The sequence below is a fragment of the Oncorhynchus masou genome, unplaced genomic scaffold (assembly GCF_036934945.1).
Source record: "Oncorhynchus masou masou isolate Uvic2021 unplaced genomic scaffold, UVic_Omas_1.1 unplaced_scaffold_3078, whole genome shotgun sequence".
Classification (NCBI taxonomy): Eukaryota; Metazoa; Chordata; class Actinopteri; order Salmoniformes; family Salmonidae; genus Oncorhynchus; species Oncorhynchus masou.
This window is the reverse complement of record NW_027009496.1, coordinates 27,189-44,280: the sequence shown is the minus strand read 5'-3', so window position 1 is coordinate 44,280 and position 17,092 is coordinate 27,189. Positions and strand designations below refer to the sequence as shown.

Sequence of the window (17,092 nt, the reverse complement as noted above, 5' to 3'; positions counted from 1 at the left end):
TTTCTTTCAGGACTTGATTCGAGACCAAGGTTTACAGAGATCAGAAGGAGGTAAGGAAGCTATCATCATCACTAATTCAATCAACAAGTCCCCCCACCACCACCACCACCCCCATATCCTGCATCTGTGTTCTCTTTCTCTCTTGTTTTACAAGATCCTCGAAACTCATTTTGTCCGTTCAGAATTCTAATTCTACTAGTCTTGTTGATGCATATTTAGAATATTTGTCCTTAGACTGTAAAACTCTGTCCCTTTTAAGGAGACTTCCCCTTTAAGAGAGCCATCTACCCTTTTTATTCCCTAACATTCTCTGATTTCTACTGCCCATCCATGCTCCCTCTGAAAGAGTGTAGACTACTTACTATAGGGCCAGTCTCAAATGGTACCCTATTCCCTATCTAGTGCACTACTTTTCGCCAGTGATAATGTGTGGAAAAACTCCCTAACTTTCTCCTGGTCCACGGAGACAGATTCATGCATTCTCCTCGTTGGCACTCATTGGGCTCTGGCCAGAAGTAGAGCACAGTACAGCGACTAGGCGTCCATTTTGGATCGGGCCTACAGTAGGTACCATAGAGAAGTGGGCCCAGTAGCTGGTCTTCAGGGCCAGTGATCCTGCTGTGTCTGTCTCTCTTCCCCTCCTCCTGCAGCCCCCTTGCAGACCCACCCACCCGCCCGCTGCTTGAAGAAGCACCGAACACGGATCTCAAGCCCCCTCCTATACTCCTACCCCAATGACATAGTCTTTGATTTTGAGTCCGAGCCTGTGTTCCGAGGTAGCTAGGTCTCTGTGGCGTGCCTCTGTGTGTGGTATTGTGGTGTGTGTGTGTATTGTGGTGATGTGTGTGTCCTCACCTCCCACCTGTGTTTTGGCCCCCCACTGTCTTGTCTGTGTTTCGCTCTTCACTCTCTTTCCTTATGTTTTCTCTCACTACCATAATCCCTCACACTGTCACTACCGACCCCCCCCCCTCCGTCTGCTTCCAAAACTCTCATATGGGAGGGTTTTTGTGTTTCAGGGCCTGTGTCCACAAAGCATCTCTGAGTAGGGCTGAGGCTCTAGGATCTGCCCGTATATTCTGATTCATTCTGATCTAGAAGGGAAAACAGATCCTACCGATCCTTTGGATCCAGGCTCTGATCAGGGAATAGGAAAATACACTATAGATGTATAGAACATTATATAAATGTCCTCAGAACTGACATACCATGTAACAGTGTTGACAGTGTAATGTGTTGACTGACTGTAGTTGACTGACTGTAGTTGACGGTGTAATGTGTTGACTGACTAGTCGACGGTGTAATGTGTTGACTGACTAGTTGACGGTGTACTGTGTTGACTGACTAGTTGACGGTGTACTGTGTTGATGGTGTAATGTGTTGACTGACTAGTTGACGGTGTACTGTGTTGGTGTAATGTGTTGACTGACTAGTCGATGGTGTAATGTGTTGACTGACTGTAGTCGATGGTATGGTGTACTGTGTTGATGGTGTAATGTGTTGACTGACTAGTTGACGGTGTACTGTGTTGATGGTGTAATGTGTTGACTGACTGTAGTTGGCGGTGTAATGTGTTGACTGACTGTAGTTGACGGTGTACTGTGTTGACTGACTGTAGTTGACGGTGTAATGTGTGTATGGTGTAATGTGTAGACTGACTGTAGTTGATAGTGTACTGTGTTGATGGTGTAATGTGTTGACTGACTGTAGTTGACGGTGTACTGTGTTTACTGACTGTAGTCGACAGTGTAATGTGTGTATGGTGTAATGTGTTGACTGACTGTAGTCGACAGTGTAATGTGTTGACTTACTGTGTGTGACGGTGTAATGTGTTGACTGACTGTAGTCGATGGTATAATGTGTGTATGGTGTAATGTGTTGACTGACTGTAGTTGTAATGTGTTGACTGACTATAGTTGACAGTGTAATGTGTTGACTGACTATAGTTGACAGTGTAATGTGTTGACTGACTGTAGTTGACTGTAGTTGACGGTGTACTGTGTTGACTGACTGTAGTTGACTGTGTTGACTGACTGTAGTTGACAGTGTAATGTGTTGACTGACTGTAGTTGACTGTAGTTGACAGTGTAATATATTCACTACCTTCCAGTGTGAGTAGGTTGTTGTCTTTTTAATGTATTGTTGGAAGCCACATTGAGATGTATTGGTTATAAAGTAGAGGATGCCGTTAAAGTACTACATTACCCAGAGTTCCCTACTGCACCAGGCACCTCCCCCCATCTCAGCAACACCCTCTCCTTCACACACCGGTGGCACTGATGGTTTCCTCTAAACTGACGGCTTCTACGGTTGAGGCTCGATGGAGGATTTGACAGGTTAGGGAGAAGTTGACAGGTTAGGTTAGGGAGAAGTTGACGGGTTAGGGAGAAGTTGACAGGTTAGGTTAGGGAGAAGTTGACGGGTTAGGGAGAAGTTGACGGGTTAGGGAGAAGTTGACAGGTTAGGGAGAAGTTGACGGGTTAGGGAGAAGTTGACAGGTTAGGTTAGGGAGAAGTTGACGGGTTAGGGAGAAGTTGACGGGTTAGGGAGAAGTTGACAGGTTAGGGAGAAGTTGACAGGTTAGGGAGAAGTTGACAGGTTAGGGAGAAGTTGACAGGTTAGGGAGAAGTTGACAGGTTAGGTTAGGGAGAAGTTGACAGGTTAGGGAGAAGTTGACAGGTTAGGGAGAAGTTGACGGGTTAGGGAGAAGTTGACGGGTTAGGGAGAAGTTGACAGGTTGGGGAGAAGTTGACAGGTTAGGTTAGGGAGAAGTTGGCGGGTTAGGGAGAAGTTGACAGGTTAGGGAGAAGTTGACAGGTTAGGGAGAAGTTGACAGGTTAGGGAGAAGTTGACAGGTTGGGGAGAAGTTGACAGGTTAGGTTAGGGAGAAGTTGGCGGGTTAGGGAGAAGTTGACAGGTTAGGGAGAAGTTGACAGGTTAGGTTAGGGAGAAGTTGACAGGTTAGGGAGAAGTTGACAGGTTAGGGAGAAGTTGACGTGTTAGGGAGAAGTTGACAGGTTAGGGAGAAGTTGACGTGTTGGGTTAGGGAGAAGTTGACAGGTTAGGGAGAAGTTGACGGGTTAGGGAGAAGTTGACAGGTTAGGGAGAAGTTGACAGGTTAGGGAGAAGTTGACAGGTTAGGGAGAAGTTGACAGGTTGGGGAGAAGTTGACAGGTTGGGTTAGGGAGAAGTTGACAGGTTGGGTTGGGGAGAAGTTGACAGGTTGGGTTGGGGAGAAGTTGACAGGTTGGGTTAGGGAGAAGTTGACAGGTTGGGTTAGGGAGAAGTTGACAGGTTGGGTTAGGCAGAGGTTGACAGGTTGGGTTGGGGAGAAGTTGACAGGTTGGGTTGGGGAGAAGTTGACAGGTTGGGTTGGGGAGAAGTTGACAGGTTGGGTTAGGGAGAAGTTGACAGGTTGGGTTAGGGAGAAGTTGACAGGTTGGGTTAGGGAGAAGTTGACAGGTTGGGTTAGGGAGAAGTTGACAGGTTGGGTTAGGGAGAAGTTGACAGGTTGGGTTAGGGAGAAGTTGACAGGTTGGGTTAGGGAGAAGTTGACAGGTTGGGTTAGGGAGAAGTTGATAGGTTGGGTTAGGGAGAAGTTGACGTGTTAGGGAGAAGTTGACAGGTTAGGAGAATCAGGTTCAGGTTAGGGAGAAGTTGACAGGTTAGGAGAATCAGGTTCAGGTTAGGGAGAAGTTGACGGGTTAGGAGAATCAGGTTCAGGTTAGGGAGAAGTTGACGCGTTAGGAGAATCAGGTTCAGGTTAGGAGAATCAGGTTCAGGTTAGGGAGAAGTTGACGCGTTAGGAGAATCAGGTTCAGGTTAGGGAGAAGTTGACGCGTTAGGAGAATCAGGTTCAGGTTAGGAGAATCAGGTTCAGGTTAGGGAGAAGTTGACGCGTTAGGAGAATCAGGTTCAGGTTAGGAGAATCAGGTTCAGGTTAGGGAGAAGCTGACGTGGCGGGTTAGGGAGAAGTTGACAGGTTAGGAGAATCAGGTTCAGGTTAGGGAGAAGCTGACGTGGCGGGTTAGGGAGAAGCTGACAGGTTAGGAGAATCAGGTTCAGGTTAGGGAGAAGCTGACGTGGCGGGTTAGGGAGAAGCTGACAGGTTAGGAGAATCAGGTTCAGGTTAGGGAGAAGTTGACAGGTTAGGAGAATCAGGTTCAGGTTAGGGAGAAGTTGACAGGTTAGGAGAATCAGGTTCAGGTTAGGGAGAAGTTGACAGGTTAGGAGAATCAGGTTCAGGTTAGGGAGAAGTTGACAGGTTAGGAGAATCAGGTTCAGGTTAGGGAGAAGAGTGCTGTGCTCTAGCCACAAGCGTAGAAGCCATCAGTTCTGTTAAACCATCAGTACCACCTCCATTGTGACATCACCCCTCACCTCCCACTGTGACATCACCCCTCACCTCCCACTGTGACATCACCCCTCACCGTGACATCACCCCTCTCCTCCCATTGTGACATCACACCTCACCTCCCACTGTGACATCACACCTCACCTCCCACTGTGACATCACCCCTCACCTCCCACTGTGACATCACCCCTCACCTCCCACTGTGACATCACCCCTCAACCCTCCCACTGTGACATCACCCCTCACCTCCCACTGTGACTTCACCCCTCACCTCCCACTGTGACATCACCCCTCACCTCCCACTGTGACATCACCCCTCACCTCCCACTGTGACATCACCCCTCAACCCTCCCACTGTGACATCACACCTCACCTCCCACTGTGACATCACCCCTCACCTCCCACTGTGACATCACCCCTCACCTCCCACTGTGACATCACCCCTCACCTCCCACTGTGACATCACCCCTCACCGCCCACTGTGACATCACCCCTCAACCCTCCCACTGTGACATCACCCCTCACCTCCCACTGTGACATCACCCCTCACCTCCCACTGTGACATCACCCCTCAACCCTCCCACTGTGACATCACACCTCACCTCCCACTGTGACATCACACCTCACCTCCCACTGTGACATCACACCTCACCTCCCACTGTGACATCACACCTCACCTCCCACTATGACATCACCCCTCAACCCTCCCACTGTGACATCACCCCTCAACCCTCCCACTGTGACATCACACCTCACCTCCAACACCACCAGGACACAACACTCCTACTCCCCTCAACCCTCCTGTTCTCTGAAACCCACTCTATGGCCCAATCCCAAATAGACCACTAGACCCTATGATCGGACCCCTAGACCCTATGATCGGACCCCTAGACCCTATGATTGGACCCCTAGACCCTATGATTGGACCCCTAGACCCTATGATTGGACCCCTAGACCCTATGATCGGACCCCTAGACCCTATGATCGGACCCCTAGACCCTATGATCGGACCCCTAGACCCTATGATCGGACCCCTAGACCCTATGTCCGGACCCCTAGACCCTATGATCGGACCCCTAGACCCTATGATCGACCTAGACCCTATGATCGGACCCCTAGACCCTATGATCGGACCCCTAGACCCTATGATCGGACCCCTAGACCCTATGATCGGACCCCTAGACCCTATGATCGGACCCCTAGACCCTATGATCGGACCCCTAGACCCTATGTCCGGACCCCTAGACCCTATGATCGGATCCCTAGACCCTATGATCGGACCCCATGCACTTGTGGAGATCAGAGATGTTTTTTGACAGGTGTAAGCAATAGGGTAATTGTTCCAACCTGCCCTCTGATAGGATCGGTGGAAGTTTCACTGTTTCGTTCTATACCCATCAAATCATTTCATAGGGTCTAGGGGTCGATCCTAGGGCATAGGGTCTAGGGGTCGATCCTAGGGCATAGGGTCTAGGGGTCGATCCTAGAGCATAGGGTCTAGGGGTCGATCCTAGAGCATAGGGTCTAGGGGGTCGATCCTAGGGCATAGGGTCTAGGGTCGATCCTGGGCATAGGGTCTAGGGAGTCGATCCTGGGCATAGGGTCTAGGGGTCGATCCTAGGCATAGGGTCTAGGGTCGATCCTAGGGCATAGGGTCTAGGGGTCGATACTAGGGCATAGGGTCTAGGGGTCGATACTAGGGCATAGGGTCTAGGGGTCGATCCTAGGGCATAGGGTCTAGGGGTCGATCCTAGGGCATAGGGTCTAGGGGTCGATCCTAGGGCATAGGGTCTAGGTGTCAGTTTGGGACTGGACATATCCCTTCTCTCTGTCACTCAATCCCTGTCTTCCTCCTCTTCCTCCTCCTACCGTCTTCTGTTTGCCCTCCGTTTCTTCTCATCCTCATCTTTCCTTTTCTTTTGTTTTCCTCCTCCACCCCCTCCCCCCCTTCCCTCCCTAACCCCCTCCCTCCCTCTCCTACTTCCAATTAGGGTCGACTGCAGGGCTGTCGGCCACGCCCCCGGCCTCGCTGCCTGGCTCATTGACCAATGTGAAGGCTCCTCAGAAGTCTCCGTGTCCACAGAGAGAGAGGAAGTCATCGTCCTCGTCTGACGACCGCAATAAGATGGTGAGACACAACCGCTACGAAACACAGACCTTAGAGCTGATTGGTGTATAAGGCACACAGACCTTCTTAGAGCTGATTGGTGTATAAGGCACACAGACCTTCTTAGAGCTGATTGGTGTATAAGGAACACAGACCTTCTTAGAGCTGATTGGTGTATAAGGAACACAGACCTTCTTAGTGCTGATTGGTGTATAAGGAACACAGACCTTAGAGCTGATTGGTGTATAAGGAACACAGACCTTAGAGCTGATTGGTGTATAAGGAACACAGACCTTCTTAGAGCTGATTGGTGTATAAGGAACACAGACCTTAGAGCTGATTGGTGTATAAGGATCACAGACCTTAGAGCTGATTGGTGTATAAGGAACACAGACTTTCTTAGAGCTGATTGGTGTATAAGGAACACAGACCTTAGAGCTGATTGGTGTATAAGGAACACAGACCTTCTTAGAGCTGATTGGTGTATAAGGAACACAGACCTTCTTAGAGCTGATTGGTGTATAAGGAACACAGACCTTCTTAGAGCTGATTGGTGTATAAGGAACACAGACCTTCTTAGAGCTGATTGGTGTATAAGGAACACAGACCTTCTTAGAGCTGATTGGTGTATAAGGAACACAGACCTTAGAGCTGATTGGTGTATAAGGATCACAGACCTTAGAGCTGATTGGTGTATAAGGAACACAGACCTTAGAGCTGATTGGTGTATAAGGAACACAGACCTTCTTAGAGCTGATTGGTGTATAAGGAACACAGACCTTAGAGCTGATTGGTGTATAAGGAACACAGACCTTAGAGCTGATTGGTGTATAAGGAACACAGACCTTCTTAGAGCTGATTGGTGTATAAGGAACACAGACCTTAGAGCTGATTGGTGTATAAGGAACACAGACCTTAGAGCTGATTGGTGTATAAGGAACACAGACCTTAGAGCTGATTGGTGTATAAGGAACACAGACCTTCTTAGAGCTGATTGGTGTATAAGGAACACAGACCTTAGAGCTGATTGGTGTATAAGGAACACAGACCTTCTTAGAGCTGATTGGTGTATAAGGATCACAGACCTTCTTAGAGCTGATTGGTGTATAAGGAACACAGACCTTAGAGCTGATTGGTGTATAAGGAACATAGACCTTAGAGCTGATTGGTGTATAAGGAACACAGACCTTAGAGCTGATTGGTGTATAAGGAACACAGACCTTAGAGCTGATTGGTGTATAAGGAACACAGACCTTAGAGCTGATTGGTGTATCACAAAGCAGGATCAATAAGTTTACAATATGACTGAGATGCCAAATAATGACTATAGGAGTTGTCAAGATGGCTAGAAAATGACCAGGTATTCAGTTGGAGAAAGACCTAGTAAAAACACACACAGTGTGGTGACACGCACAGAGCCTGTCACCGTTCGCTGCCACTTTAAGACCGGCTCTGTTGTAAAGCAGGAAGTAAAACCATCTGTGTGTGTCCCCCCCCATGTAGAAAACCCTGGGCAGACGGGACTCGAGTGACGACTGGGAGATCCCAGAAGGTCAGATCACCCTGGGTCAGAGGATAGGCTCTGGATCCTTTGGGACCGTCTACAAGGGCAAGTGGCACGGCGACGTGGCGGTGAAGATGCTGAACGTCACAGCTCCCACCCCACAGCAGCTACAGGCCTTTAAGAACGAAGTGGGAGTCCTCCGGTAAGACACGTTTTAACCCTTCAGCCATGTACTGAAAAGCTTGGCCTGTAACACAGTGGTGGAAGACTTGGTTCACTGCAGATGTTGAGGTAATTACCTGCTACCTTCCAGGTCTTAGGCGTGTTGGGATATACAGTATAACCGACAAGTGTAGTGTAAACAGGGCTTCTGTTTTATCATGAAATAACAGGGCTTCTCTGTTGTCATGAAATAACAGGGCTTCTCTGTTGTCATGAAATAGCAGGGCTTCTGTTTTGTCATGAAATAACAGGGCTTCTGTTTTGTCATGAAATAACAGGGCTTCTCTGTTGTCATGAAATAGCAGGGCTTCAATGTTTTGTCATGAAATAACAGGGCTTCTGTTTTGTCATGAAATAACAGGGCTTCTGTTTTGTCATGAAATAACAGGGCTTCTGTTTTGTCATGAAATAACAGGGCTTCTGTTTTGTCATGAAATAGCAGGGCTTCTGTTTTGTCATGAAATAGCAGGGCTTCTGTTTTGTCATGAAATAGCAGGGCTTCTGTTTTGTCATGAAATAGCAGGGCTTCTGTTTTGTCATGAAATAGCAGGGCTTCTGTTTTGTCATGAAATAGCAGGGCTTCTGTTTTGTCATGAAATAGCAGGGCTTCTATGTTTTGTCATGAAATAGCAGGGCTTCTCTGTTCCGTCATGAAACAACAGGGCTTCGTTTTTGTCATGAAACAACAGGGCTTCGTTTTTGTCATGAAACAACAGGGCTTCATTTTTGTCATGAAACAACAGGGCTTCTGTTTTTGTCATGAAACAACAGGGCTTCTGTTTTTGTCATGAAACAACAGGGCTTCTGTTTTTGTCATGAAACAACAGGGCTTCTGTTTTTGTCATGAAACAACAGGGCTTCTGTTTTTGTCATGAAACAACAGGGCTTCGTTTTTGTCATGAAACAACAGGGCTTCTCTGTTGTTTTGTCATGAAATAACAGGGCTTCGCTGTTTTGTCATGAAATAGCAGGGCTTCTGTGTTTTGTCATGAAATAACAGGGCTTCTCTGTTGTCATGAAATAGCAGGGCTTCTGTTTTTTCATGAAATAACAGGGATTTTGTTTTGTCATGAAATAGCAGGGCTTCTGTTTTGTCATGAAATAGCAGGGCTTCTGTTTTGTCATGAAATAGCAGGGCTTCTGTTTTGTCATGAAATAACAGGGCTTCTGTTTTGTCATGAAATAGCAGGGCTTCTGTTTTGTCATAAAATAGCAGGGCTTCTGTTTTGTCATGAAATAGCAGGGCTTCTGTTTTGTCATGAAATAGCAGGGCTTCTGTTTTGTCATGAAATAGCAGGGCTTCTGTTTTGTCATGAAATAGCAGGGCTTCTGTTTTGTCATGAAATAGCAGGGCTTTTGTTTTGTCTTGAAATAGCAGGGCTTCTGTTTTGTCATGAAATAGCAGGGCTTCTATGTTTTGTCATGAAATAGCAGGGCTTCTCTGTTCCGTCATGAAACAACAGGGCTTCGTTTTTGTCATGAAACAACAGGGCTTCATTTTTGTCATGAAACAACAGGGCTTCTGTTTTTGTCATGAAACAACAGGGCTTCTGTTTTTGTCATGAAACAACAGGGCTTCGTTTTTGTCATGAAACAACAGGGCTTCTCTGTTGTTTTGTCATGAAACAGCAGGGCTTCTCTGTTTTGTCATGAAATAGCAGGGCTTCTGTGTTTTGTCATGAAATAGCATGCTGAATGGACAACTAAAAGCTCCTTCTCAGTGGTTTTGATATCCTCTCCCTGCTCCCAAACAGGAAGACGCGTCACGTCAACATCCTGCTGTTCATGGGTTACACCACCAAGCCTCAGCTGGCCATCGTGACCCAGTGGTGTGAGGGCTCCTCCCTCTACCACCATCTACACATCATAGAGACCAAGTTTGAGATGATCAAGCTCATAGACATCGCCCGGCAGACCGCGCAGGGCATGGAGTGAGTTAGTCCACAACACACGGGATGTACCCCGACTAGCACCCTGTTCCCAGAACTAGTCCCAGACATAGGGAATAGGCTGCTATTTGGGGTGCATCCCCTGGTTCACACACTCGTCCCCTCCGCTGACTCTCCTGGTTGACACGCTCGTCCCCTTCGCTGACTCCCCTGGTTCACGAGCTCGTCCCCTACGCTGACTCTCCTGGTTCACGCCCTCGTCCCCTACGCTGACTCTCCTGGATCACGCCCTCGTCCCCTACGCTGACTCTCCTGATTCACGCCCTCGTCCCCTACGCTGACTCTCCTGGTTCACGCCCTCGTCCCCTACGCTGACTCTCCTGGTTCACGCCCTCGTCCCCTACGCTGACTCTCCTGGTTCACGCCCTCGTCCCCTACGCTGACTCTCCTGGTTCACGCCCTCGTCCCCTACGCTGACTCTCCTGGTTCACGCCCTCGTCCCCTACGCTGACTCTCCTGGTTCACGCCCTCGTCCCCTACGCTGACTCTCCTGGTTCACGCGCTCGTCCCCTACGCTGACTCTCCTGGTTCACGCCCTCGTCCCCTACGCTGACTCTCCTGGTTCACGCCCTCGTCCCCTACGCTGACTTTCCTGGTTCACGCCCTTGTCCCCTACGCTGACTCTCCTGGTTGATGCCCTCGTCCACTACGCTGACTCTCCTGGTTCACGCGCTCGTCCCCTACGCTGACTCTCCTGGTTCACGCCCTCGTCCCCTACGCTGACTCTCCTGGTTCACGCCCTCGTCCCCTACGCTGACTCTCCTGGTTGACATGCTCGTCCCCTACGCTGACTCTCCTGGTTCACGCCCTCGTCCGCTACGCTGACTCTCCTGGTTCACGCCCTCGTCCCCTACGCTGACTCTCCTGGTTGACACGCTCGTCCGTTGCGCTGTCTCTCCTGGTTCACGCCCTCGTCCCCTACGCTGACTCTCCTGGTTGATACGCTCGTCCCCTACGCTGACTCTCCTGGTTGATGCGCTCGTCCCCTACGCTGACTCTCCTGGTTCACGCCCTCGTCCCCTACGCTGACTCTCCTGGTTCACGCCCTCGTCCCCTATGCTGACTCTCCTGGTTCACGCCCTCGTCCCCTACGCTGACTCTCCTGGTTGACATGCTCGTCCCCTACGCTGACTCTCCTGGTTCACGCCCTCGTCCGCTATGCTGACTCTCCTGGTTCACGCCCTCGTCCGCTACGCTGACTCTCCTGGTTCACGCGCTCGTCCCCTACGCTGACTCTCCTGGTTCACGCCCTCGTCCACTACGCTGACTCTCCTGGTTGACGCCCTCGTCCCCTACGCTGACTCTCCTGGTTCACGCCCTCGTCCCCTACGCTGACTCTCCTGGTTCACGCCCTCGTCCCCTACGCTGACTCTCCTGGTTCACGCCCTCGTCCACTACGCTGACTCTCCTGGTTCACGCCCTCGTCCCCTACGCTGACTCTCCTGGTTGACATGCTCGTCCCCTACGCTGACTCTCCTGGTTCACGCCCTCGTCCACTACGCTGACTCTCCTGGTTGACGCCCTCGTCCCCTACGCTGACTCTCCTGGTTCACGCCCTCGTCCCCTACGCTGACTCTCCTGGTTCACACGCTCGTCCCCTACGCTGACTCTCCTGGTTCACGCCCTCGTCCACTACGCTGACTCTCCTGGTTCACGCCCTCGTCCCCTACGCTGACTCTCCTGGTTGACATGCTCGTCCCCTACGCTGACTCTCCTGGTTCACGCGCTCGTCCCCTACGCTGACTCTCCTGGTTGATGCCCTCGTCCCCTACGCTGACTCTCCTGGTTCACGCCCTCGTCCCCTACGCTGACTCTCCTGGTTCACGCCCTCGTCCCCTACGCTGACTCTCCTGGTTCACGCCCTCGTCCCCTACGCTGACTCTCCTGGTTCACGCCCTCGTCCCCTACGCTGACTCTCCTGGTACACGCCCTCGTCCCCTACGCTGACTCTCCTGGTTCACGCCCTCGTCCCCTACGCTGACTCTCCTGGTTCACGCCCTCGTCCCCTACGCTGACTCTCCTGGTTCACGCCCTCGTCCCCTACGCTGACTCTCCTGGTTCACGCCCTCGTCCCCTACGCTGACTCTCCTGGTTCACGCCCTCGTCCCCTACGCTGACTCTCCTGGTTCACGCCCTCGTCCCCTACGCTGACTCTCCTGGTTCACGCCCTCGTCCCCTACGCTGACTCTCCTGGTTCACGCCCTCGTCCCCTACGCTGACTCTCCTGGTTCACGCCCTCGTCCGCTACGCTGACTCTCCTGGTTCACGCCCTCGTCCCCTACGCTGACTCTCCTACTTTCCCTTTTCTGTCTCATAAGGCATTAATGTGCTCAGTCTCTGGCCAACACAACACAGCAGATAGAGCTGCATTTAAATGAGTCAGCCTCTGAACTACTGTAGGTACCTGCAGAACTCACAACTCTGCTACGGTGGAGGTTAGGAGAGTCTTAACGTGGACAGACTGGTACAGTGGAGGTTAGTAGAGGCTTAACACTCACAGACTGGTACAGTGGAGGTTAGGAGAGGCTTAACACTGGCAGACTGGTACAGTGGAGGTTAGGAGAGGCTTAACGTGGACAGACTGGTACAGTGGAGGTTAGGAGAGTCTTAACACACACAGACTGGTACAGTGGAGGTTAGGAGAGTCTTAACACACACAGACTGGTACAGTGGAGGTTAGGAGAGGCTTAACGTGGACAGACTGGTACAGTGGAGGTTAGGAGAGGCTTAACGTGGACAGACTGGTACAGTGGAGGTTAGGAGAGACTTAACGTGGACAGACTGGTACAGTGGAGGTTAGGAGAGGCTTAACACTGACAGACTGGTACAGTGGAGGTTAGGAGAGGCTTAACGTGGACAGACTGGTACAGTGGAGGTTAGGAGAGTCTTAACACAGACAGACTGGTACAGTGGAGGTTAGGAGAGGCTTAACACAGACAGACTGGTACAGTGGAGGTTAGGAGAGGCTTAACACAGACAGACTGGTACAGTGGAGGTTAGGAGAGGCTTAACGTGGACAGACTGGTACAGTGGAGGTTAGGAGAGTCTTAACACTGGCAGACTGGTACAGTGGAGGTTAGGAGAGTCTTAACACTGACAGACTGGTACAGTGGAGGTTAGGAGAGGCTTAACGTGGACAGACTGGTACAGTGGAGGTTAGGAGAGTCTTAACACTGGCAGACTGGTACAGTGGAGGTTAGGAGAGGCTTAACACTCACAGACTGGTACAGTGGAGGTTAGGAGAGACTTAACACTCACAGACTGGTACAGTGGAGGTTAGGAGAGTCTTAACACTGGCAGACTGGTACAGTGGAGGTTAGGAGAGTCTTAACACTGGCAGACTGGTACAGTGGAGGTTAGGAGAGTCTTAACACTGGCAGACTGGTACAGTGGAGGTTAGGAGAGTCTTAACACTGGCAGACTGGTACAGTGGAGGTTAGGAGAGGCTTAACGTGGACAGACTGGTACAGTGGAGGTTAGGAGAGTCTTAACGTGGACAGACTGGTACAGTGGAGGTTAGGAGAGTCTTAACGTGGACAGACTGGTACAGTGGAGGTTAGGAGAGTCTTAACACAGACAGACTGGTACAGTGGAGGTTAGGAGAGTCTTAACACTGACAGACTGGTACAGTGGAGGTTAGGAGAGTCTTAACACAGACAGACTGGTACAGTGGAGGTTAGGAGAGGCTTAACACAGACAGACTGGTACAGTGGAGGTTAGGAGAGGCTTAACACAAACAGACTGGTACAGTGGAGGTTAGGAGAGTCTTAACCTGAGACTCTAAATATGTCTAGTGTACCAGTGTTCATTGATTACTAACTAACACTGGGACTCTAAATATGTCTAGTGTACCAGTGTTCATTGATACTAACTAACCTGGGACTCTAAATATGTCTAGTGTACCAGTGTTCATTGATTACTAACTAACCTGGGACTCTAAATATGTCTAGTGTACCAGTGTTTATTGATACTAACTAACCTGGGACTGTAAATATGTCTAGTGTACCAGTGTTCATTGATTACTAACTAACCTGGGACTGTAAATATGTCTAGTGAACCAGTGTTTATTGATACTAACTAACCTGGGACTCTAAATATGTCTAGTGAACCAGTGTTTATTGATTACTAACTAACCTGGGACTGTAAATATGTCTAGTGAACCAGTGTTCATTGATTACTAACTAACCTGGGACTGTAAATATGTCTAGTGTACCAGTGTTCATTGATTACTAACTAACCTGGGACTGTAAATATGTCTAGTGAACCAGTGTTCATTGATTACTAACTAACCTGGGACTGTAAATATGTCTAGTGAACCAGTGTTCATTGATTACTAACTAACCTGGGACTGTAAATATGTCTAGTGAACCAGTGTTCATTGATTACTAACTAACCTGGGACTCTAAATATGTCTAGTGAACCAGTGTTTATTGATACTAACTAACCTGGGACTCTAAATATGTCTAGTGAACCAGTGTTCATTGATTACTAACTAACCTGGGACTGTAAATATGTCTAGTGAACCAGTGTTCATTGATTACTAACTAACCTGGGACTGTAAATATGTCTAGTGTACCAGTGTTTATTGATACTAACTAACCTGGGACTGTAAATATGTCTAGTGAACCAGTGTTCATTGATTACTAACTAACCTGGGACTGTAAATATGTCTAGTGTACCAGTGTTCATTGATTACTAACTAACCTGGGACTGTAAATATGTCTAGTGTACCAGTGTTCATTGATTACTAACTAACCTGGGACTGTAAATATGTCTAGTGAACCAGTGTTCATTGATACTAACTAACCTGGGACTGTAAATATGTCTAGTGTACCAGTGTTTATTGATACTAACTAACCTGGGACTGTAAATATGTCTAGTGTACCAGTGTTTATTGATACTAACTAACCTGGGACTGTAAATATGTCTAGTGTACCAGTGTTTATTGATACTAACTAACCTGGGACTGTAAATATGTCTAGTGTACCAGTGTTTATTGATACTAACTAACCTGGGACTGTAAATATGTCTAGTGTACCAGTGTCCATTGATACTAACTAACCTGGGACTCTAAATATGTCTAGTGTACCAGTGTTCATTGATTACTAACTAACCTGGGACTGTAAATATGTCTAGTGTACCAGTGTTCATTGATTACTAACTAACCTGGGACTGTAAATATGTCTAGTGTACCAGTGTTTATTGATACTAACTAACCTGGGACTGTAAATATGTCTAGTGTACCAGTGTTCATTGATTACTAACTAACCTGGGACTCTAAATATGTCTAGTGTACCAGTGTTCATTGATACTAACTAACCTGGGACTGTAAATATGTCTAGTGTACCAGTGTTCATTGATTACTAACTAACCTGGGACTCTAAATATGTCTAGTGTACCAGTGTTTATTGATACTAACTAACCTGGGATTGTTGTGGTTTTCCTCCCTAGTTACCTGCACGCCAAATCCATCATCCACAGAGACCTGAAGAGCAACAGTATCCTCTCTGACCCCTGACCTTTCACCTTTTCCCCAAGAAGCAACTTTCACAGTCTGTCTGACCTGGAAGGCAGTCATAATCACCTCTCTCCGCTGTGTCACCTCATCAACATGTCATCGATAGGACATAGTCTTTGTGTTCAGATCTGTTTTTACATGGTAGTCATTTAGCAGGACGCTGTTATTCAGAGGGACCTACAGTTAGTGCCTCCCATCTTCAGGTGAACGAGGTGAGAACAAGACCAGTGTCGGTGCAAGAAAGGCAAGGGTGTTAGTTGATGAATTGGCATGGACAGCTACCAGCAGATACATCCATGGTTCTCTGTTTTTAAAGCTGTTTGGTCCTACAGGAATCTCCCCAGACTGAGCTCCCCCCTCTCCCCCGGACTGAGGTCCCCCCTCTCCCCCGGACTGAGGTCCCCCCCTCCTCCCCAGACTGAGTTCCCCCTCGCCAGACTGAGTTCCCCCCTCGCCAGACTGAGTTCCCCCTCGCCAGACTGAGTTCCCCCCTCGCCAGACTGAGCCCCCCCTCCTCCCCAGACTGAGTTCCTCCCCCTCGCCCCAGACTGAGTTCCTCCCCTCGCCCCCAGACTGAGTTCCTCCCCCTCGCCCCAGACTGAGTTCCTCCCCCTCGCCCCAGACTGAGTTCCCCCCTCGCCAGACTGAGCCCCCCTCCTCCCCAGACTGAGTTCTCCCGCTCGCCCCAGACTGAGTTCTCCCGCTCGCCCCAGACTGAGTTCCTCCCGCTCGCCCCAGACTGAGTTCCTCCCCCTCGCCCCAGACTGAGTTCCTCCCGCTCGCCCCAGACTGAGTTCCTCCCCCTCGCCCCAGACTGAGTTCCTCCCCCTCGCCCCAGACTGAGTTCCTCCCCCTCGCCCCAGACTGAGTTCCTCCCCCTCGCCCCAGACTGAGTTCCTCCCGCTCGCCCCAGACTGAGTTCCTCCCCCTCGCCCCAGACTGAGTTCCTCCCCTCGCCCCAGACTGAGTTCCTCCCCGCCCCAGACTGAGTTCCTCCCGCTCGCCCCAGACTGAGTTCCTCCCCCTCGCCCCAGACTGAGTTCCTCCCCCTCGCCCCAGACTGAGTTCCTCCCCGCCCCAGACTGAGTTCCCCCCTCGCCAGACTGAGTTCCCCCTCGCCAGACTGAGTTCCCCCTCGCCAGACTGAGTTCTCCCGCTCGCCCCAGACTGAGTTCCCCCGCTCGCCCCAGACTGAGTTCCCCCTCGCCCCAGACTGAGTTCCTCCCCTCGCCCCAGACTGAGTTCCCCCCTCGCCAGACTGAGTTCCCCCTCGCCAGACTGAGTTCCCCCCTCGCCAGACTGAGTTCCCCCTCGCCAGACTGAGTTCCCCCCTCGCCAGACTGAGTTCCCCCGCTCGCCCCAGACTGAGTTCCTCCCCGCTCGCCCCAGACTGAGTTCTCCCCCTCGCCCCAGACTGAGTTCCCCCTCGCCCCAGACT

General features: G+C 50.1%; 1 protein-coding gene across 1 annotated transcript in view; it reads left to right on the top strand.

Annotated features, from left to right (window-relative positions):
• Positions 1-650: 650 nt before the first annotated feature.
• LOC135534153 (serine/threonine-protein kinase B-raf) overlaps positions 651-17,092 on the top strand; it is a gene marked incomplete at its 5' end in the record, with an annotated part of 30,278 nt that continues 13,836 nt past the window's right edge. Inside the window, 5 exons of the mRNA XM_064961271.1 lie at positions 651-776; positions 6,346-6,482; positions 7,965-8,167; positions 9,942-10,118; positions 15,588-15,634. Coding sequence (XP_064817343.1) covers positions 651-776; positions 6,346-6,482; positions 7,965-8,167; positions 9,942-10,118; positions 15,588-15,634 — 690 coding nt within the window. The remainder of the gene's footprint in view (positions 777-6,345; positions 6,483-7,964; positions 8,168-9,941; positions 10,119-15,587; positions 15,635-17,092) is intronic.